This window comes from Kogia breviceps, chromosome 10, assembly GCF_026419965.1.
Source record: "Kogia breviceps isolate mKogBre1 chromosome 10, mKogBre1 haplotype 1, whole genome shotgun sequence".
NCBI classification, from domain to species: Eukaryota; Metazoa; Chordata; class Mammalia; order Artiodactyla; family Physeteridae; genus Kogia; species Kogia breviceps.
Window position 1 is genome coordinate 7,301,950 of NC_081319.1, and position 22,459 is coordinate 7,324,408.

Sequence of the window (22,459 nt, forward strand, 5' to 3'; positions counted from 1 at the left end):
CTCATTAACCCAATATTATATGCTAGGGACTGTGCTAAGTGCTGGGGTTACAACTGTGAACCAAATACAATCCCTGTCCTCAGGGAGCTTACTATATAGTACCAAGTAGTCCTGATGTAGTTATGAAAGGGAAGTGCAGGGTGATATGAGGAAACCTAGTCCAGTTGGCGGTGATGAAGAAAAGCAGGGACAATTTCTCAGGGATAATCTCTTTGAGAAAGTGATTTTTAAGCCGAGACCTGAGGGTTGAAATAAGAGTTAGCCAGTAGAAGAGGTATGAGAAGAGTGGTCCAGGCAGAGAAAAACTCAACACTGAAACGGGGAACGGAGAGTGAGAAAGCCTGCAGAGAGAGGGGAGGGCCTGAACCACAGGGAGTTCTATTTTGTAAACTAGAACGTTCCTCGTTTCTGTGCGTTTGCATGTTATTTTCACCTGAAATGCTCTTATCCGCCTGGAAATTACTCCTCCTCCCTAAAGACTCGGTCAAATGTCATCTTCCTCCTATCCCCAAGGGAGATTACTACTCCAGCTTCCCTGCTCCAGAGTATACGTAGGAGCCCTTACAAAGCACTAGACCGTGGGGCTCCTTCACAGCAGGAATCCAGTGTCCTTTATTTCAGGTATCCCTAGTGCCCAGCACGGTACTTGGCATAAAAAAAATTTCCGAGAATATTCGCTAAATGAGAATGGCTGGCAGGCAGGTAAACACTAACAGCTAATAAAAACCATTTTAAGTGCTTTACATTTGATACTTCATTTATTCCTCACAAAACTTTTTGAGGTAGCTACCATTATTCTCACATTCAGTGGCAGAGCTGGGATTCCAATTTAGCAATCCGGCTCCAGGATCTGCCTCTTAGCTACCACCTACACTTACTCTTGATTATAATAGAGCCTTCCAATAATATTTACCATTTACTATGTACCAAGCGTCATGCTAAGCATTTTCTTTATCCGTTGCCTCGTTTACTACTTATAACCATTACCAGCCATTCCGTCGATGGAAAAACGAACGCAAGTCAGGGCCTCCTGACTTCAGGGCACACGCCCGTAACACGCGCTAACCGGTCCCGCTACCAGAGAAGCCTAAAAGCCGGGGAGACCGGACGGGCTGCCCGCACCAGGTCCTCCGGGGAGGGAGCAGGGGTCAAGCCCCTCCTCACTTCGTCATCTTAACGACGCAATAAGGTACCTGGGAGGATTATCCCACGACAAGACAGTTGAGGAAGCTGAGGTTCGGGGCGCGGAGCCCCAGAAGGAAAGGCCGAGCTCTGCCGGGGCCTAGAGACCAGGCCGCAAAGACGCGGAGCCTCTAGAGGAGACGACCGCTGCTCCACTCACCCGCCGAGAAGCCGTTGTTCACCCTCCTTTTCGACTTTCCCGCGCGGCACAACGCCACATTGGACGCGGCCGAAGCCTGCCTCACCGAGCGCGCGCCTCGCCGTGACGTCAAACCTCCGCGCCGGAAGCCGGCGGCCGCGCGGCCCGGCAGGGGGGCAGGGCGCAAGGGCAGAGGCTGAGGTGGGCTTCCGGGCTCGCCTGGCTGAGGGGCGTGAGAAGGCCCGGAGGCGAACTTGACGAGCAGACCTGCGCCCCAGTGAAGATCTGCCCGGCTACAGCTGGCCGGGAGCCGGCTCTCTGTGAAGATGGCAGGGCCGGAGCTGTTGCTCGACTCCAACATCCGCCTCTGGGTGGTCCTGCCTATCGTTATCATCACCTTCTTCGTGGGCATGATTCGCCACTACGTGTCCATCCTGCTTCAGAGCGACAAGAAGCTCACCCAGGAACAAGTCTCCGACAGGTCAGCTCCCTCCCCTCCGGCGATCTCACTCTGTCGTGACCTTGGGCAAGAAAGTGCAGGGGTTATGTCAGTTTGCCCGGGTTCACATCGCGCCCCCGCTAGCTGACTGTCCTTGGCTGAGCTACCCCTGTGTTTCACTTTCTTCATCTGAAGGACGATGATACCAGGACATGCCTCATAGAGCAGGCGTGGGGATTAAATTTTAGATGATGTCTGTAAAACATTTCTCTAGATACAGTATAAGTTTCCATGAACCTGAATGATCACAAAATGGGACATTTGGTTTCATAAATTAAGTTTTACTGCCTGAAAAGTTACTAAAATTTTACTAAAATGTGTTAAACCAAAACTGAAAAATACACAAGTAAAAATATATTAGACCATATTTGGGAATAGAATGTATGTAAAAAGTGGTTCTCAAGATTGAAGAATACACTGACTCTTTGGAAAGGAAAAAAAACAAAAACTAGAGTTTTATTTAAAAAAAATGTTTTTCAGTTGCAAATTACCACTGCAAAACAGAAACTTTACCTTTATAACCAGTACAAGGACTTATTTTTAGATATTCATGGAAATGAAAATGCAAAATTAAAAATTTCTTGTAGAATTTGCAGACCTTAGAGAAACTGAGTGTTTAGAACGCATAGGATAATTTAAATTTGCCTTGCTTCAGGGTTTAAATGCCTCCAGGTCACGATTCTCAACCCCACTTCTGCAAAATTGCTCAGCAGTATAGAGACGTAGACGAATTTCCGTTCAACCTGTGGAAGTCCTGAATTATCTACAGTAAACAAGGTTTCTTGATGACCAACCATGTGCCCTGCACTGGGCTGTTTGCTCTGGGGTACAAAATATGACAAGGTCAAGATCCTACTCTCAGGGAGTATCTGTATGATTCCACTTATGTGAAGTATCTAAAGTAGTCAAATTCACAGAAAATATTGATAGCTGGGAGAGGGGGAATGGGGGAGTTACTGTGCAATGGGAAGAGTTTCAGGTTTGCGGGATGAAAAAGTTCTGGAGATCTATTTCACAACAATGTGAATATACTTAACACTACCAAACTGTGTGCTTAAATGTGGTTAAGATGGTAAATTTTGTTACATGTTTTTCACCACAATTTTTAAAAAAAGCGTTGGGACTCACATGGCCTTGGGTAGTCTGGCTCTTGCCAACCTCTCAAGCCTTGTCTCACCACATTTCTGCAGTCCTCTTTCTTCCAGCCATGTGGCCTTTTCTCAGGTCCTCAGGGACACAGTGCTTACTCCTCCCTCACAGCTTTTCCCCAAGCTGTTCCCTCCGGCACGTGGCCAAGGTAATCTCTACTCATCCTTAAGATTTCAACGTAATCATACTGCCTCCTCAAAGCTTCCTCCAAGACCTCGACTTACGAGACTCAGTCACATCCCCTATTCATCTCTCCTTCCTAGGACATAACAGATGAATTTCATATTTATTCCTGTGGTTATTTGATTAATGTTTTTCTCCCCCACTAAACTTTACTTTTCTTGAGATACTTGTCACCTAACATGGCACTCAGAAACTCAAGAAGTATTTCTTCAATGAGAATAAACCTGTTATTATACACAATATGAATGGAGGCGTAGAGAATTTAAATGACTTACCCAAGATCACATAATTAACAAGTGGCAGAGCAAAGACCTCAACCCAACTGTCCAACACCAGAGCTTAAATTCTTACCCATTATTGGAGACCCAGTGCTGCTTAAACTGTCAGTGGTACAGGACCAATTTTTTTGGTTTTTCAATTTCCAATTTATCTCAGACTGGTGCTTTTGTAAAATTTTTTGATCACATATTTGGATGTTGGGACAATGTCAATTTACTATAAAGGTTTCTAAACACTTACTCTCAGTGACTTCTCTTACCTCGTCACAGACCAGTGTTGGTACATAGGCCACATTGTGAATAGCTTTATTTATTTGTTTTTTTAAAGATGTCTTTATTTATTTTTAAAATTTATTTTTGGCTGCATTAGGTCTTCGTTGCTGCGCGTGGACTTTCTGTAGTCGTGGCGAGTAGGGGCTACTCTTCGTTGCAGTGTGTGGGCTCCTCATTGCGATGGCTTCTCTTCTTGCGAAGCATGGGCTCTAGGTGCACGGGCTTCAGTAGTTGTGATGCGTGGGCTCGGTACTTGTGGCTCATGGCCTCTAGAGCGCAGGCTCAGTAGTTGTGGCGCACGGGCTTAGCTGCTCTGTGGCATGTGGGATCTTCCCGGACCAGGGCTTGAACCCATATCCCCTTCATTGGCAGGCGGATGCTTAACCACTGCGCCACCAGGGAAGTCCATGAATAGCTTTAGACTAGCTCCCAGGGAACAAAACATATCACCTGTCACCTCTGTAGGCTTGTGTATAGAGCAGTCAGCTGTACAGTATAGTGAGGTCAAGAGGAGTAGGACCAGAGAGAATTCCATGAGGCCACTGGGCATCAAGAAGAGTTCCATGGAATATTACTCAGCCATAAAAAGGAATGAAATGTTGCCATTTGCAGCAATATGGATGGACCTAGAAAATATTATGCTTAGTGAAATAAGCCAGACGAAGAGAAACACTATATCACTTATATGTGAAATCTAAAATATAATACAAATGAATCTATATAGAAAACATAAACAGACTCACAGATATAGAAAACAAACTTATGGTTACCGAAGGGCACCCGGAGGCGGGAAGAAACAAATTACAAGTATGGGATTAACAGATACAAACTACTATACCTAAAATAGATAAGCAACAAGGATTTACTGTATAACACAGGGAATTGTATCTAATATCTTGTGATAACCTATAATGGAAAATAATATGCAAAAAAACCCCTGAATCATTATGCTATATACCTGAAACTAATGCAATATTGTAAATCAACTATACTTCAGTTTAAAAAAGAGTTCTATTTGAACTCTTGATTTGAAAAGGCTGTTGGGGCATGATGAGGTAGAATTGGTGAGGGAGGGGGCACTAGAGCAATCCCAGCACATGGAGAAGCTAGAATATGCATAAGGTGACAACGGAACCCTAAGCGTACCGGCTGACTGCTTAGAGCAGGTGGTCTACATTGAGGAGGAGACAGAAAACCAAGCACAGTTTTCTTGTGTTCCTTTCTGTATACAGTTTTTTTCACTTTTCAAGAAGGATTTCCATTAACTTAAGGAGGTTGTTTATTCCCCTCATTAAAACAACCTTTGAAAATCTAGGAAAAAATCAGCATTTTTATTTCTTCTGTTTGATGTTTGTATCTTAGCACTGCCTACTTGTGGTATTACACTTTATTATCTGTAATGATCAATTATTTTCAAGTATCAGGTAATTTCAGTTATTAATTCAATAAGTATTTATCAAAAGCTTACTAACAGCCTGAATCCTGAGTACAATTTCGATTTGTTGTCTGTCAGGTAACAAGCCTGTCAAGTCTTGTACTCACTTCTCTATCGGCTTCAAAAACTTCCTTTGTTTATCCTCACCCTTCCTCCCTCCTCCTGGCCCCAGGCCTTCTGAGTAGCATCCAACCACTACTCTTTTCACTCAGAGAAATTTCCTTCTTAGCTCATTATAAAGTAAGAAAAAGCTGAGTGTAATGTACCAAATGTGCCTTCCTCAGAAATCTTTGTTCAGGAACAGTCACTACTGAAAAATGCTCTTTTGGAAAGCTCATTATTGGGTTAAATATGTTCTACTGGTTTTAAGGACACTGTATTTTGAAAAGTTTCCGCACAGAGCTATTGCCAAATAGGCCCTGTCTTGTGTTTAAATAGGTGTTCTACTTTATTCTCTCATTTTCTTCTAGTGTTTCGCTTTTAAAAATCTCATTGTCTTGGTTGTATTTTTCAGTCAAGTCCTAATTCGAAGCAGAGTCCTCAGGGAAAATGGAAAATACATTCCCAAACAGGTACTCATAAATGAGTAAAAGCTCCATGATTCACTGTTGAGGGCAGTACATATCTGAATGTTTTTATAAGGGGATTCTTCGGGGAAAGCTGAAGGCGGGCAAGTCAGTAATTAAACTGTGTCCTGGTAGTGTTTGCTGTCATTGTGACCTTGCCCTTCTTGGGAGATTGTTTTTAAATGTGACTCAGCTAAAGTGTCAGGTCGGCTGTCAAGTAGGCTGCCAGCTCTGAGTGTAACAGCATATTACAAGGGCCTTCTGACTAAACCTTGGGGGAATAATTTGACAATGTGCTATGTCACCGTTTTAAGACTTAAAAAGTTCTTTTTTCTACTAGTCTTTCCTGACACGAAAATATTACTTCAACAACCCAGAGGATGGATTTTTCAAAAAAACTAAAAGGAAGGTTGTGCCTCCTTCTCCTATGACTGGTATGTTTATTCCCGTCTCTCATCTTTAAGGAAGACTTTTAACATTATTGGGGGGATGAGCAGGGAGGATGTCATTTTATTTGACGTTTAAATTTTACAAGACAGTAATCTAAGGGACCTTAGGGATCATCGGATACAGGGATCTACAGAAGTGGGGTTCTCTTTTTCAAATAAATCTTCAGGGAACCCCAGTGTATAAAGTGGATTTAAAATAGAGCTCTCAGCTGTGGGGATGGGGACTAGAGCCGTTGTCCCTGGGTCTCTCCCCTTTGCTGCTCCTCAGGACCCGGGGCTCTGAGGAGCACAGCTGGAAAGCATTCCAGTCCCAGGTCCCATCCAGTGCCTGGATCCTACTGCTGACCTATGACCTCCAGATTCTGCCTGACTGCTTCCCTAGACCATCCATTTCTTTGTCAGACAGGATTGCTTGGCCCGTCCTACGGCTTTTCCTCTAACAGGTTTCTTTCTTTCTCTGATCCCAGTCATGTGACAAATATAGCATCTCTAAAGTAAAACAAAATAACTTATTATTCAGTGTTGCCTATCCACTCATTTCAGTACCTATTTCTTTAGATGAGATAACCAGTTATTTTAAACCTAGACAAAAGATACTGGAATTGATTTTAATAAGTCTTTTAGAAAACCTACAAGAAAAAAAAGACCAATAAGTATATGAAAAGGTACTTGACATCACTAAAATCAGTGGAATGCAAATTAAAACAAGATGTCGTTTTTAGCCCATTAAACTGGCAAAGGTTGAAAAGCTTGACCAGAACTGTTACTGTCAAGGTCATGGGAAGTTAGGCCCTCTCACTGTTGTTGAAAGTCAGTTTTAAATGGTCAAATCCCTTGGCCCAGAAATTCTTCTAAGAGTTTCTCTCACAGAAACACTTACATAAACATGCAGATTTATGTACAAGCAAGTTGTTGGTAACACTGTTTATTGGCCAAAAAACCAACCAAACAAACAAAAAAACAATCTACAGGCCTACCCAGAAGTGATGAGTGACCACACAGTGGACTCCCATGCAGACATTAAAAATAATGAGAGATATTATACCAATGTGGAAACACCATTCACAGTATGTTAACTTTTTAAAATTAAGAAGCAGAATAGAGACTTCTTGGTGGCACAGTGGTTAAGAATCCGCCTGCCAATGCAGGGGACACAGGTTCGAGCCCTGGTCCGGGAAGATCCCACATGCCGTGGAGCAGCTAAGCCTGTGCGCCACAACTACTGAGCCTGCACTCTAGAGCCCGCGAGCCACAACAGCTGAAGCCCGCGCACCTAGAGCCCATGCTCCACAACAAGAGAAGCCACCGCAATGAGAAGCCCGTGCACCACAACAAAGAGTAGCCCCCGCTCGCTGCAGCTAGAGAAAGCCTGCGCGCAGCAACAAAGACCCAACACAGTCAAAAAACAAAACAAACAAAAATAGTAGCAGAATAGTAAGCACAGTATCCCTTTATATGCATATATATATATATAGAGAGAGAGAAAAACTATTTTGTGTATATTCATGTATAATTGCATATGTATGTTTTTATAGATATATAAAGATGGAAGGAGAGAAACAGTTAAAAGTGTTCAGAGAGTAGTAGGCTCAGAGGACCTGTCTGCATCCTGTGTTTCTATGTCGTTTGAATTTTTTACAATGAGCTTGTATTACTTTAATTATCAAATAAATTAAAAACTTACAGAAAACAGGAGTAGGTCCCTGCCAACAGTGGTAACAGGTATTGGTTTCTTGTGTTTTTGTCTTAGATCCCACTATGCTCACAGACATGATGAAGGGCAATGTCACAAATGTCCTCCCTATGATTCTTATTGGTGGATGGATCAACATGACGTTTTCAGGCTTTGTCACAAGTAAGTTACAGACCCAGAAGACTTCAGGTTTACTTCATCTCTGATCCTTTCCCATGACCCTGTTCAGAAATCCAAGGGCTGCTGAGACACTACTATCACGGGTCCTGTGTTCTCTAGTGGAAACTGATAAGTCTTTGAACAAAAAAATTTAATATGCTCTGATTTTATGGCCCTATCCCTATTTTTTACTAATAGGGACTCAGACAAGTGGCTTGCTAGTTTATATCTGCAACTAGTTTGGTATTCTAGTGAGTAGGGAAAGGGAAGCCTATTTCTGTCTTGACTTCATTTTCTAGGTGTTGGGGTGAGTTGTTGGTCAATTTGTTTGTAAGCTGCTTTGATTTAAATGAACTAGGTTTCTCAGTAATGTAGTTCTTTGTGTGTATGTATTCCACTTTGGGCTTAACAGATCAGTGCAAGTTTCTTTTCCAGATTTTGGGACACAGCTCAGTTTCAGCCCCTGCTTCCTAAGCACTAGAGAAGCTGGTGTTATTCAAGGAACTAGAACAGAGTGACTTTTGACTGTTAATTCTTCAGAAGGTGACACACATCTCCTTGTGGAAATCATTTTCTAAACACTGTATGGTACAGATTTCCCACCTCCTCAGGGAAATAATAAGTGCATCACACTGAAACTGTTGTACAAAGGAAGCTGGGAGTGATTCTGAATTTTTTCTTTCTTTTCTGCAGCCAAGGTCCCGTTTCCACTGACCCTCCGTTTTAAGCCTATGCTACAGCAAGGAATTGAACTACTCACATTAGATGCCTCCTGGTAAGGACTTTCTTCTATTTAATAAAAACAACAACCAAAATCTAAAACAGGGATCTCTTAAAGAACAGGATTTCCAGTAAGAGAATGTATCAGCCTCTTTAATTAATTAATTAATTAATTTTATTTTTGGCTGCATTGAGTCTTCGTTGCTGCACACGGACTTTCTCTAGTTGTGGTGAGCGGCGGCTACTCTTCGTTGCAGTGTGCGGCCTTCTCATTGTGATGGCTTCTCTTGTTGCGGAGCACAGGCTCTAGGTGCGCAGGCTCAGTAGCTGTGGCTTGCGGGCTCTAGAGCACAGGCTCAGTAGTTGTGGTGCATGGGCTCTGTTGCTCCGCGGCATGTGGGATCTTCCTGGACCAGGGCTTAAACCCGTGTCCCCTGCATTGGCAGGCGGATTCTTAACCACTGCGCCACCAGGGAAGCCCTGTATCAGCCTCTTTTTCCCTAGCATCTCGGGGCTTAGGAGTCCAAAAGCAGATGTGTCCACCCCAAGAAATTTAAAAGATAAAGCCAGTTCTCTGGTGGCGCAGTGGTTGAGAGTCCGCCTGCTGATGCAGGGGACACGGGTTCGTGCCCTAGTCCGGGAGGATCTCACATGCCGCGGAGTGGCTGGGCCCGTGAGCCATGGCCGCTGAGCCTGCGCGTCTGGAGCCTGTGCTTCTCAACGGGAGAGGCCACAACAGTGAGAGGCCCACGTACCGCAAAAAAAAAAAAAAAAAGATAAAGCCAGGAACTCTGGCCAAGGCAGACTTTTTAGCAATACATACCCAGGAGCTTATGGAAGTGGACGTTGGTATTCTTTTTTCCAGAATACAGTACTGCTAATAACAACATTAATCCTTTTCACTGGTACCAGTCACTGTTCTAAGGATTTTCCATACATTATTTTATAATATATGGAAACCCTATAAGTAATTGGAGACATTGAGATTTGACCACAAACCTGTCCAAATCCAACACTCGTGTCTTACCATTCTGTTTTTTATAGCAGAGTAATAAAACCCAAAATCTGAAGAGCTCTTAGAACACTGCTACAGCCTCTGGAATGCAGTAGTGCTTCTTCATGTGGTCTCTCCAGATTATTTTGTCTATGGCTTCCCAAAGACTAGCATCTAAAGGAAGCCAAGCAGTAGGAGGAGGCGGAGAATGGGCAACGGGGGTAACCAGTGCTGATCTTGATTCACTCCCCAGTTGGAGCAGAGCAGTCTCTGGTTGGGAGGGACAGGATAGACCCGGTGCTGGGAGAGTCTTGGCTGTGTGCCCTTCCCCCAGAGGAGAAAAGCTATACTTGATATGAGTAGCATGACTCTATTAAACATTGACCTTCCAGTCTCATGTGGGCTAAACAAAAACTTCATGGGCTGGAGAAAAGCTTTTTTTATCTTTTCTCAGCATCTGACATACTCGCGTGGACAAAGGAGCCTAGCTTACCAACCTGCAACATTATATACAGATAGGTGTGACCCAAGTATTGGAATGAAGTGTGGGTTCTTTCCATCTCTGTATCATTTCTTATACTCTTTAGTTTTTATTATATGCGAGCATATTAACTTCATTGGGGTAAGGTGGGAAACCTAAGCTAAGGAGAGCTTTGATGATAATAGTTCACAACTTGGAATGGCTTTCCCAGTTGCCACAGTCTTCAGTATGAAGTATGAAGCCCACCAACACTTGTGATTCCTTCTAGAGAATGGAATTCAGGACAGGAGGCCTCTTTCTATTTATATTTTATGTACTTCAGTATTATTTGCATTTATTATATATAACAAGTGTGTGTTGTTCTCATGATTACAAATAACAAATGGTTTGAAAACCCATTATGTATGAAGGAAAAATTAAATTAAACAAAGCTTGCATTCCCTGATAAAATGAAGCACACCAGTTGTGAGTTCAGTTCCTGCTACTGAATGCCAAAGAATTTATCACATAGCCGGAAGGAGCAGTTTGCCTCCATGTATTACCTTATTTCATCCTCATGGCAACTCTGTGAAGTGAGTGGAGGAATTGAGATTTGACCCCAAAGTCTGTCCAAATCCAGGGCTCAGCTGTTCGCCTGCAGAGAGCTATAACTTTGTAACACGGCCTTCACAACTTGTGTTTCTTCTTTGGGTGACTACAGCCTGCCCCAGGTGATTCGTTTGCATACTCTGAACAACTTTGCGTGGTAGAAAGGTGTGTGAACTAGGTTAATTCTGAAATAACTTACCTACATTGTTTCACTTTTGCTTCCTAGGGTGAGTTCTGCATCCTGGTATTTCCTCAATGTCTTTGGGCTTCGGAGCATTTACTCTCTGATTTTGGGCCAAGATAATGGTAAGAAGCAAATACTTCAAGAGATGAGTCATTCATGCCAGGGCCAGAATGATCATGTAGGCTCTGCTCTTTGTGAACACGGTCAAATACAGTGCTTCATTCCTTAAACGTATTCATAAGTTTCTGAGGTATTCTGAGTCTTAAAAACCCCAGGGTCAGACTGAAGATCTGAATTCTCCTTGGTAGTCATGGGGACAGTATTTAGTTGCCCAGAGTCTGATGCCCTCATGTGAGGGATCCAGCACCAGCAATACAAGCCTGTGAACCTGAAGCTGAAAGAACGCCGGGTTTGATCAGTTTACTCATTGACTAGAGTTCCTGCTGGTATCAATCCTGGCTCTCTTACTTAATAGCTGGGACCTTGGGCAAGTTACTTAACCACTCCAGTCCTCTGTTTGCCTGTCTGTAAAATAGGGACCTTAATAATTGACTTCTGGGTTTGTTGTTAGGAGTAGATGAGGTAGATACATAAAGTACTTAGTGAAGTACCTGGCATGTAGGAGTTGCTCAGTAACTGATGGCTGTTGTTAGTGTTATTTAAATGTGAAATAAAGTTTAGTACTTCCTTTAGTTATCTTCCTTGTCCTGCTATTATCATGTCCCTTTGTCAGAAGAGGTAAAGTGCTTTTCACATAGTGCATGACAGGGCCAGTGAACTGTCATATGGTTCTCTGACCCACTACCAAGCATCTGTAAGTGCTGTGTAAGGACCATCCTTCTCTGAGGGTCCTGGGTGCTTTCTGCGCCCTGGCACTCACGTGGATGTGTCTTACGCTGCAGCTGCCGACCAATCACGGATGATGCAGGAACAGATGACTGGAGCAGCCATGGCCATGCCTGCAGACACCAACAAAGCTTTTAAGGTACACTCACTTCTCCAAGCTTCACCGAAGCTCAGAAAGGTGTTACGAGAATTACTTTTTTTTTTTTTTTTTTTTGCGGTATGCGGGCCTCTCACTGTTGTGGCCTCTCCCGCTGCGGAGCACAGGCTCCGGACGCGCAGGCTCAGCGGCCATGGCTCACGGGCCCAGCCGCTCCGCGGCATGTGGGATCCTCCCGGACCGGGGCACGAACCCACGTCCCCTGACTCGGCAGGCGGACTCTCAACCACTGCGCCAGGGAAGCCCGAGAATTACTTTTAAAGATGAATTTCCTGAAGTGAGTGTAGTATGTATGGTTCCATCCTTTAAATTTAGCAAAAATGTATTTTATTTATTTTTTTGTGTGTGTGGTACGCGGGCCTCTCACTGTTGTGGCCTCTCCCGTTGAGGAGCACAGGCTCTGGATGCGCAGGCTCAGCGGCCACGGCTCACGGGCCCAGCCGCTCCGCGGCATGTGGGATCTTCCTGGACCGGGGCACGAACCCGTGTCCCCTGCATCGGCAGGCGGACTCAACCACTGCGCCCCCAGGGAAGCCCATTTTTACTGGTTTTTAAATGCTCACCCAGTTTAATCCACACTGTAAATGAAGTTATAAAAACAGCCCAATCAGAGGTACCAGGTAAACATTTGGAATATTTTGAACTTTTTTGGACCGTGATATAAATTTCATTCAATAAAATCTAAATTGGGAATTCCCTGGCAGTCCAGTGATTAGGACTCCACACTCTGACTGCTGAGGGCCTGGGCTCAGTCCCTGGCCAAGGAACTAACATCCCACAGGCCATGCGGCACAGCCAAAAAAAAAAAGTCTATATTACTTACAGCCTTTCATGAAATGATTCTGGAATTTGTAAAATCCAATATAATTTTTGTACAGCAAACTCTCACTCATTTTTCATGATAAAAACTAGAAATAGAGGGGAATTTGCTCATCTTGATGTAAGATATCTATGAAAGACCCACAAGTAACATCCATACTCATACTGAAAGTTTTTCCCCTAGGGTTAGGAACAAGACAAGGATGTCCACTCTCACCACTTCTATTCAACATTGTACTAGATGTTCTAGCCTGGACAGTTAGGCAAGAAAAAGAAATAAAAGGCATCTAGATTAGAAAGGAAGAAGTAAAACTATCTTTGTTTGCAAATAACATGGTCTTGTATATAGAGTATCATAAGGAATCCACAAAAAAACTATTACACGTAATAAGTTCAGCAAGGTTTTAGGATACAAGATCAATATTCAGAAAGCAGTCATTGTTCTACACATTGGTAATGAATCTGAAAAATTGAAATTAAGAAAACAATTCCAAACCATAATGGAAAAGAATAAAAAAGTAATGTCTATATGCGTATAACTGATTCACTTTTCTGTATAGCAGAGATTGGTACTACATTGTAAATCAACTATACTTCAATTTAAAAAATTTTTTTAAAACCCAATTCCACTTACAATAGTATCAAAAAGAATAAAATAAGAAGAAATATAAAACACGCACAACTTGTAAACTGATAATTGTAAAATACTGCTGAAAGAAACTAAAGACCTAAATAAATGGAAATATATCCACGTACATATTATCTTGACTTAATATTATCAAGACGGCAATAGCCCTAGATCTGTTGATCTACAGATTCAACATAATCCCTATCAAAATTCCACCAGCCTTTCTTGCAGAAATTGGCAGGCTGATCCAGAAGTTCATATGGAGATGAAAGGGCCCCAGAACAGGCAAAACAGTGTTGAATAATAACAAAGTTGGAAGACTTACACTTCCTGATCTGAAAACCTACTTCTGACCTACAGTAATCAAGACTGTGTGAGATTGGCATATGGACAGACATCCAGATCAACAGAATAGAATTGAGAGTTCAGAAATAAATCCATACATTTAGATCAAATGATTTCTGACAAAGATGCCAAGACAATTCAGTGGGGGAGAAAAGATTTTTATTGCTTACTGGGTACAGAGTTTCTGTTTCAGGTTATGAAAAATTTGGAAACAGATAGTGGTGATGGTTGCACAGCATTGTGAACCTAATAAATGCCACTAAATTGTATACTTAACAGTGGCTAAAAGTGGCAAATTTTGTATTATATATATTTTTTACCACAATAAAAAAATTTTTTTGAATAAAAGTTTTTAAATGGGTCAAAGACTTAAATATAAGAGCTAAAATTATAAAGCTCTTAAAAGAAAACATAGGTGTAAATGTTTGTGGCCTTGGATTAGGCAATGATTTCTCAGATATGACATCAAAAGTATTAGCAGCAAAAGGAAAAACAGATGAGTGGAACTTTGTCAAAATGAAGACTGCTTCTAAAGACACTATTAAGAAAGTGAAAAGACAACCCAGAGAATCAGAGAAAATGTCTGCAAATCATATATCTGATAAGGGTCCAGTATTCAGAATAAAGAACTCTTAGAACTCAACAATAAAAAGATGATCCAGTAAAAATGGGCAAACGACATGAATAAACATTTCTCCAAAGAAGATACACAAATACCCAATCAGCTAAGCTCGTGAAAAGATGCCCAACATCATCAGTCATCGGGGAAATGCAAATCAAAACCACAGTGAGATACAAAGATGGATAATGAGTGTTGACCAACATGCCAAGAAATCGGAGCCCTCATACCTGCTGGTGATTGTGCTGCCACTTCGGAACACAGCTTTTAGCCTTTCCTCAAAGAGTTAAACACAGTTACCATACATGACCCAGCAGTTCTGCTCTTAGCTAAGTACCCAGGAGAACTGAAAACACATGTTCACACAAAAACTTAGTTACAAGCATGTTCAGGGACTTCCCGGGTGGTGCAGTGGTTAAGAATCAGCCTGCCAGGGCTTCCCTGGTGGCGCAGTGGTTGAGAGTTCGCCTGCCAATACAGGGGACACGGGTTTGATTCCTGGTCCGGGAAGATCCCACGTGCTGCGGAGCAACTAAGCCCGTGCACCACAACTACTGAGCCCGCGCTCTAGAGCCCTCAAGCCACAACTACTGAAGCCCGTGTGCCTAGAGCCCGTGCTTCGCAGCAAGAGAAGCCACCGCAGCGAGAAGCCCGCGCTCCGCAACTTAAGAGTAGCCCCCGCTCACCGCAACTAGAGAAAGCCCGCGCAGCAACGAAGCCCCAACAAAGCCAAAAAAAAAAAAAAAAAAAGATACTGAAAGTAAAGTACTAGTTGGCAGGGGTTGGGGGAGGGGATAGTGGGGAGCGTTTGCTGTTTGATATGGAGTTGTTTTTGCAGTGACGAAAGTGTTCTGGAATTAGATAGTGGTGATGGTTGCACATCTTTGTGAATATACTAAAAACCAGTAAATTGCACACATTAAAGGGTGAATTTTACGGCCTAAATTATATATTTAAAAACCCACACCCATGAGCTAACATTTGTATTGCACATTAAGTTTCATACAGCATTTTTTAAAAACCTCCTAAAGGCGAAGGTAGTCAGCATTAATAGAATCCTTGAGAAATGTAATTAGTTGCCAGCTCCAGTGACTTTGAACAAATTCTTTCTTTCTTAGCCTAGTCTCCTAGTCTGTAACTTGGGGGCGGGGGGTGGGTAAGGGGAGAGCAGCACCTACCTCATAGGACTGAGTGAGCTTCACATGTACACAGCTGAACCCAACTCCTGGCCCAAGCAAGTCGACGCTGCTCTTATAACAGCCCTTCTCTCCCTGCCCCCACGTTCTCTTCCTCTGCAGACAGAGTGGGAAGCTTTGGAGCTGACGGATCACCAGTGGGCACTAGATGACGTCGAAGAGGAGCTCATGGCCAAAGACCTCCACTTCGAAGGCATGTTCAAAAAGGAATTACAGACCTCTATTTTTTGAAGACCAAGCAGGGGTCAGCTGTGTCAGGAACTCGGAGTAGCGCTTAACCTTGTAACTTTTGTTTGGGCTGGAGCCTCTCGTAATGAAAAGGGGGATGCGTGAGCTGGCGGGTGTGCAGCAAGGATTGTTCTTGTCTGAGCCGGGCTCCCCTTTATGTTTGAAACCAGAAGAAACATGAGGAGTGTGTGCTGGGTGACTTGCCCAGAAACAACTAGTTTTGAAATATTTAAAATTTTCCTTCTGGTGACTCTAGTCATAAAAGTAAGAGGGGGGGAAACTCAAGCTAGTGATAATATATAAAACTTAGCAAAAATTCAGGAATTTCAGAAAAAGTGTTGTCAATTAAACCTAATTATTATGTACAGTCACTCTGACTTCTAAACCATAGTAAACTCCTGTTTTCTTGGGATCCAAACACCCCGCGTTTTACCTTTAATGTTTTGTTAATATTTTTATAACTTTCCTTATGCAAATAATACATTTTCATTACCGAAAATTTAGGACCAACGGATGAGCAAAATGAAACTCTGTGTTGTTCATTTTGCGCCTGCAGAATGACACGAAGAGCCAGTATGTTAAAACCTTATTCAAACAAACTCTTTTCAGAGTGAATACCCAGGGCCAGGACAGACTTTAGCAAACCTTCTCTCTGTCTTAATACTGTCCAGTGAAAATTAGTGACCCTGAGACACTGCCAGATTCTCAAGTGCCTTTGGGATCCTCAAAGACTTCAACGGTTAAGTAATGAAAGGTCTTGATCTGGAGTTCAGAATATACCAAATCCTTTGACAAATCAGTGGTGCTGTACTGTATATGGCTACTCTGTTGAACGAAAGACCCCATGTCCGAGTTATTCTGGATGAGAGAGAGCTTATATATGGTTGTAAGAAGGGAGAGAGGGAAAAAAATTAAAAAAAAAAAAAGAAGGGAGAGAGGATGATTGCTGGCAGACACATAAGTAAGGGTTGCCCAGGAATAACTCTTCCTGGATTAACCGCCCCAGGGACGTGGCCGAGGGCCATTTCTGTACCACGAGGTGAATGTAATTTACATGCTGAATGCTATAATCAAAAACAAACAACTCAACTCTGCAAATTAAACCATCCTGTTTTCTCTTCTTTGCCTGTAAAAATGTTGCCTCTGTGGGTCACTAACAGCCTTCTGCCAGCAGTTATGAGTGTCTATCATGGACCAGTGCTGGAGAGTCTAAGATGGAAAAAGATGTAACTCTTGCCCTCAGGAACTCATAAGAGAGACACATAAGAAATTGGTGGTTCTTAATCGTTCACTGGGTCACGGGACCTCTTTGAGAATCTGATGGGAGTTCTGAGCCTCCCCTCCTGAGTAACACACATGGGCACAGACACACAGGTTACCTCTCGGGTAACCCCAGGAGCATTAATAGACCTTCCAAAGCCTATTCATAGTGACCCACTGACCCAAGGTAAGAAATGCTGATATTTAAAAGAGCTGCTAAAATAAAATATTAAAGGAGCAAGGGTTCCCAGGAGAGCTAACCTTTGACCTGGGCCTTGAAAGAGTTCTGCAGTGTAGAAGGGCATCCCAAGCAGAGGGAACAGAACCAGCAAAGGCCTTCAGATTAGAGTGTCTACAATTCACTGCGCCCTAACAAAGTGGGGAGTTGTATGGTATATACCAAAAGGTCCAGGTAGGACAGGAATGGAAACAGTAACTGGTGATTGAGTGATGTCACCCTCTTTCCTACTAGGCATCCTCCGAGCATTTCAGTCTGCCTCTTGATCCACACCCAGTTTGTCCTTTTCCCTGTAGCAAAGTTAGGTGGGTAAAACGTGTGAGACTTTTCTGACCCATCACAGTGGTAAATGCACATTTCCTTGGCACCAGCAAGTCAAAGGAAAAAGCCAAGTTTGTTTTAGCAGGCTCTTCCCAGAACCAGCTCACAAGTTCAGGGAACAGTCCTTATCATGTGTGCTTCTTGGAGTTTAACTTGGGTGAGACTGCTAGATGAGTGTTCTACCTTTTCCACCAACCCGGACTTAGCACCTGAAACCATTTAGGACAACCTGAAATGTCCACTTACTGATCGCGGTATGGAAGGCACCTTGTGTGGAAGGCTAAACACTGACAGTTGCACAACACAGCTCAGCAAAATAATGGTGACTTAGATTTGAGGACAGTAGGTAAACCTGCACTTAGAGGCAAAAGTCAGTGTGGTTCCTCTGTTTGCTCTGTGAGGAGTGTGACGGGCCTGGGTGTGTGTGTGAGACACGGGGGATTTCTAACTGCCTGAGGAATACTCTGCAGGTGCACGTGATAGACACAACTCAATCTGGCTTAAGCTATTTTTTTTAAAGGAATGTAAGTTGGTTCAGTAACCAAAATGTTCAACGGTCAGTGTCTTCACTGTAGCCAGGGCCTCACTGATATCACCGAAACTTGGTTGCTTTCTCAGGTCTGCCTTTGTCTACCATCAGGTAGTTTGTCTTCTCATGGAGACACCAGCTTAGTAAAACCCCAGTGAAAAGCACCCCTTAAAATTCCAATAAAAGTCAGCCTACTTGATTTGGGTCATGTACACATTCCAGGAAATGCTTAGCCCTACCTAAACTATAAGGAATGAAAATGGGATAAGGATGATTCCCTAAAGGAAAATAGGGGTGTTGCTGCCAGAAGAAGGTGGCACGGGTACCAGGAAAGAAAAAACAATCATGTTTTACCCTTTAATTACCTGGAATGTTCCCCAAAGGAGGTACTGCCCTATCCTAGTAGGCCATGAAGTCTGCAAATATTTACTGGATTTCTGCAACATACCTTCAGATCTTCCTGTTCACTAAACAAGACATTCATTGACCATCTGCCCAAAACTGTGCACACGAGCAAGCCACGCTGCAGACCCTAAGAGCTCAGAAAACTGTGTCACATGTCGTGACAGGGATAATCCGAGGGAGGCTGTGGGAATGTCCTGCAAGTCATCCAAACTGGGAGGCCAGGGAAGGCTTCCCAGAAAAGTATCATCTCAAGATGTGAAGGATTACAAGGAATTAGATACAGAGCCAGGGGAAGACATAAGGGAAGATTAACCCAGGCAGACAGAACAGTGTATACAAGGTCCCAAGAGCTGAGGTGGTGGTGTTTTCACGAAACCGAAACAAGACTCGGGTGACCCTGAAGTGTAGAGAATAAAAAGATGTGATGAGTGCCGGGTTACTTTAAATGAATAGTAAGGCATTTGAATTATATCTCAATAAAGCTGCATTAAAAAAAAAAAAAAGACGTGATGAAGCAAAGGCAAGACCAGATGGCAGAGAGCCTGTAAGTCACCCCTCAGACACGAACTTGATCTTGATGTGGCTTCAGGAGCCTTTGGGAGGGACTGATGGGAAAGGATTTGCTACCGGGCAGGGAAAGGCATGGATGGGGTAGAAGTGGAGAGTGAGACGGAAATGACGTCAGAGTGGGGTGGAGTTGAGGCCATTTAGATGATTAGCTCCTCCTTTCTTGCTCTGATTCAGTGTGTGGCTTTGCATAAGACACTTCCCCTCTCTGGGCCTCAGTCTCCCCATCTGCCAAAAGGAGATCTGCAGCCACTTTGGAAAACAGTCTGGCAGTTCCTCAAAAGCTTAAACAAAGTTTCCATATGATCCACTCCTAGATAGATATCCCAAGAGAAATGAGAACGTATGTCCACACAAAAACCTGTACACCATCGCTCACAGCAGCATTATTCACAATAGCCAAAAAGTGGAAACAACCCAGATGTCCATCAACTGATGAACAGATATATAAAATACGGTATATCCATACAATGGAATATTATTCAGTAATAAAAAGAATGAAGTTCTGATACAACCTATGATGCAATGAAGTGTGGAACTAAATGAAGAAGACAATCACAAAAGATCACATATATGATCCTATTTTTTTTTTTTTTGCGGTACGCATATCTCTCACTGCTGCGGCCTCTCCCGTTGCGGAGCACAGGCTCCAGATGCACAGGCTCAGTGGCCATGGCTCACGGGCCCAGCCACTCCGCAGCATGTGGAATCTTCCCGGACCAGGGCACGAACCCGTGTCCCCCGCATCGGCAAGCGGACTCCCAACCACTGCGCCACCAGGGAAGCCCTAAGGAATTTTTAAAACATGACCCACTATGCTATTATTCACCTAGTCCAAACATGTTTATTCTTTAGTCTATGCTAAGGACCAATCAATGTTCAGACTACCCCCAGGTATCTTAAAACGCCTCTGTGCAGTTGGTTTGTTTGGATGAGGATCCCAGCAAGGCCCACACGTGGCATTTGACTGCTACATCTCTTAAGTCTCTTTTATAACATTTTCCCCTCACCCTGCTTTTTTTCAAGCTGTTTATTTGTTGCAGAAACCACGTATTCGTTATAGAAGTCTGTGAGTCTTTTTGAAAGTATTCTTATCTGGATGGGAAACCAAATCTTTAGATTATTTTTTGCTTCAAGGAAAGATTAAGGGGAATTAATGATAGATAAATGAATTAGTGATAGATGCATAGAAAATTAAGCAAGTAAAAAGCCAAGCAACACTTACCCCAGGAAAAACAGAACATCTAGCAAAGGAATCAAAATCACAGTACACTCCTGACTCAGCCTGAATAATTTGTTTCGTGGTTCTCGTATTGTAAATGCAGACTTACGATATAAACAAAAGCGGCGCAGAAAAATGTGGAAGGCAGTATGAGAGCTAAATCTTCACGTTCCTTTGTAGTAGTCAATAGGTAGAACCTAAAACTGAAAAAAAAAAAAAAAAATTAACATTAGCAGTATAAATCTGACACTTAGAAAATACATATAAAAACCAGAAGGAATAATCAGAAATACCAGAAAGAGTTGAAGGGAATCGTGAGTGAGAGGGAAAGAAATTAGGAACAGTTGACTTTAAAGTGTGTATCGGATTATCAGACTTATTAACAACAACAAAATATGTTTTTTTAAAAGACTGGGCTCGTTTAGTTGGTATCCGTGGAGGCTAAAATCTGAGAAGGAACGAGTTAAGACTGCAGGAACTCTTGAGGCTTAATTTGGCCAGTTGAGTGAAAGAGTATAATTGTTCCTGCCCTCAGAGATAGGACAGCGGACAGAACACAAAGAATGTCCTCCAGGCGGCAGCAGCTCGCCCACGCCCCACCGCGCCCGCCACCCCCCTACCCCTCTGCTGCCTTTTGTTCCTCCGCTCCTGCCCGCCAGAGCTACCAGCCAGAACAGAAATGCCAGCCAACTGTCCTGCCTAAGCAGGAGACTCCATCATTGCTGTCACTCACCTTTGCCTTTTCCTTCTCTCCCCCTTTCCTTGGGAGCTTCCAAGGTACTTTAGGGTAGGAGCTACCGACAACTCCCAACGCTGCTGGTTTGCTGTCCTTTCAACAGAGATCCCAGTTGGAGGCCTATTTTCAGACTCAAACTCCTAACACATTTGGAGCCACCTGGAAGGCCTGGGATTTTCATCTCCCCTTCTCTCTCTGAGATGCCTCCAGAGGGGCAGGATGGTGTCATCACTCTTCAGATCACTGGCTCTTATGGTTTGGCTTCTTATTTGCTGTGTGTCCTTGGACAAATTACTTCACCTCTCTGAGCTTGGACTGCTGGCTGTAAAAGAGAAAGCATAATAATATATAGGGTTGCTGTCAGGAATTTAAAAGAATAATGCATGTACGGTGTGTAGCACAGCTCCTGGCAGACTAAGCCCTTGGTAAACAGAGCTACTGACCATCCCCATAGCTTGGAATCATCCCCTGCCCATTCTTGCTGTCCCAGAGTCTCCAGGATGATGCTAGGAGCTCCTTTGAGAGTCAGGATACTCCCCACCTACACCTGGCACCCCGTGCTCCCCACTTACGTTCACCTCCACCCCCAGTCAGTCTCCTCTTTCCATTGGATCAGCTTTCATCTTGGCCTCTGGCCAAAGGGATCATAATATCCCTTGCCTTTGTGTGTGATCTCAAAAGCCCTACCAATCCATGGTTTGGAAACACAATGGGATTGGGGCTCCTGGCTCCAAAGAGGTATCCAGGGAGCAGCCAAATGATCCTGTGTGGACTGGGGGGTTGGGCACTGTCAAGGCAGTGAGACTCTGCCGGGGCATGAATGGGTGGTCCACGCACACACACCCTGCCCTCCCGGGGGAAACTGAGGAAGGGAACGAGGCCAGCTCCAAGCCTGCTGAGGGAATCTCGACATCTCTAAGGAGACTCGTTAGAGAGTTCACAGGAGGCACTGAGAAGAGGGACCTGGAGCCCGCAGCTTCTGTAGTGGGCCCCTAGAACTGTCCTCCCACCAAGACTGCCCACAGGGGAAAAGACAGAGGTCCCTCAAAGGAAATTAGGATACTGTCAGCAAGAGAGATCTTGGACAATGCCCCAAAATGCCAATTATCTATTACATATAGAATCAGGACCTAGATAACTTCCCACAAGATCAGAACAACTGGCTAGATCTAACAAGATAAAATAAACAAATGTAGCATCTTACAGTGAGGGTCAAGAGACCAAATGCACACTAGTCAATATTGGGCAATAAAGTGATGTGGCTGCCAGAAACATTACTTCAGGGTGAGGTCATATTAATAGAGGAGTAGAATCTAGGAAAGGGGAGGTGAAAGTTCAGCTTTATTCTCAACTGGGTTCAGTTCCAAGAGT

At 43.5% G+C, this 22,459-nt stretch overlaps 2 protein-coding genes across 13 annotated transcripts in view; one reads left to right on the forward strand and one right to left on the reverse strand.

Annotated features, from left to right (window-relative positions):
- FANCD2 (FA complementation group D2) overlaps positions 1 to 1,848 on the reverse strand; it is a 56,966-nt gene extending 55,118 nt beyond the window's left edge. For 5 of the 12 annotated variants that reach the window (XM_067043462.1, XM_067043461.1, XM_059077629.2 and 2 more), the window contains exon 1: positions 1,194 to 1,848. The gene's annotated coding sequence lies outside the window, so the exon portion shown is untranslated. The remainder of the gene's footprint in view (positions 1 to 1,193) is intronic. The other 7 variants (XM_067043465.1, XM_067043460.1, XM_067043466.1 and 4 more) reach the window with 5 other exon arrangements.
- On the forward strand, positions 1,220 to 16,945 carry EMC3 (ER membrane protein complex subunit 3). Its single transcript, XM_059077704.2, has 8 exons — positions 1,220 to 1,802; positions 5,653 to 5,710; positions 6,045 to 6,138; positions 7,904 to 8,008; positions 8,699 to 8,780; positions 11,015 to 11,094; positions 11,875 to 11,957; positions 15,685 to 16,945. Exons 1-8 carry the CDS (start codon positions 1,648 to 1,650, stop codon positions 15,811 to 15,813), a joined length of 786 nt encoding a protein of 261 aa, XP_058933687.1. The 5' UTR covers positions 1,220 to 1,647; the 3' UTR covers positions 15,814 to 16,945.
- Positions 16,946 to 22,459: the final 5,514 nt, after the last annotated feature.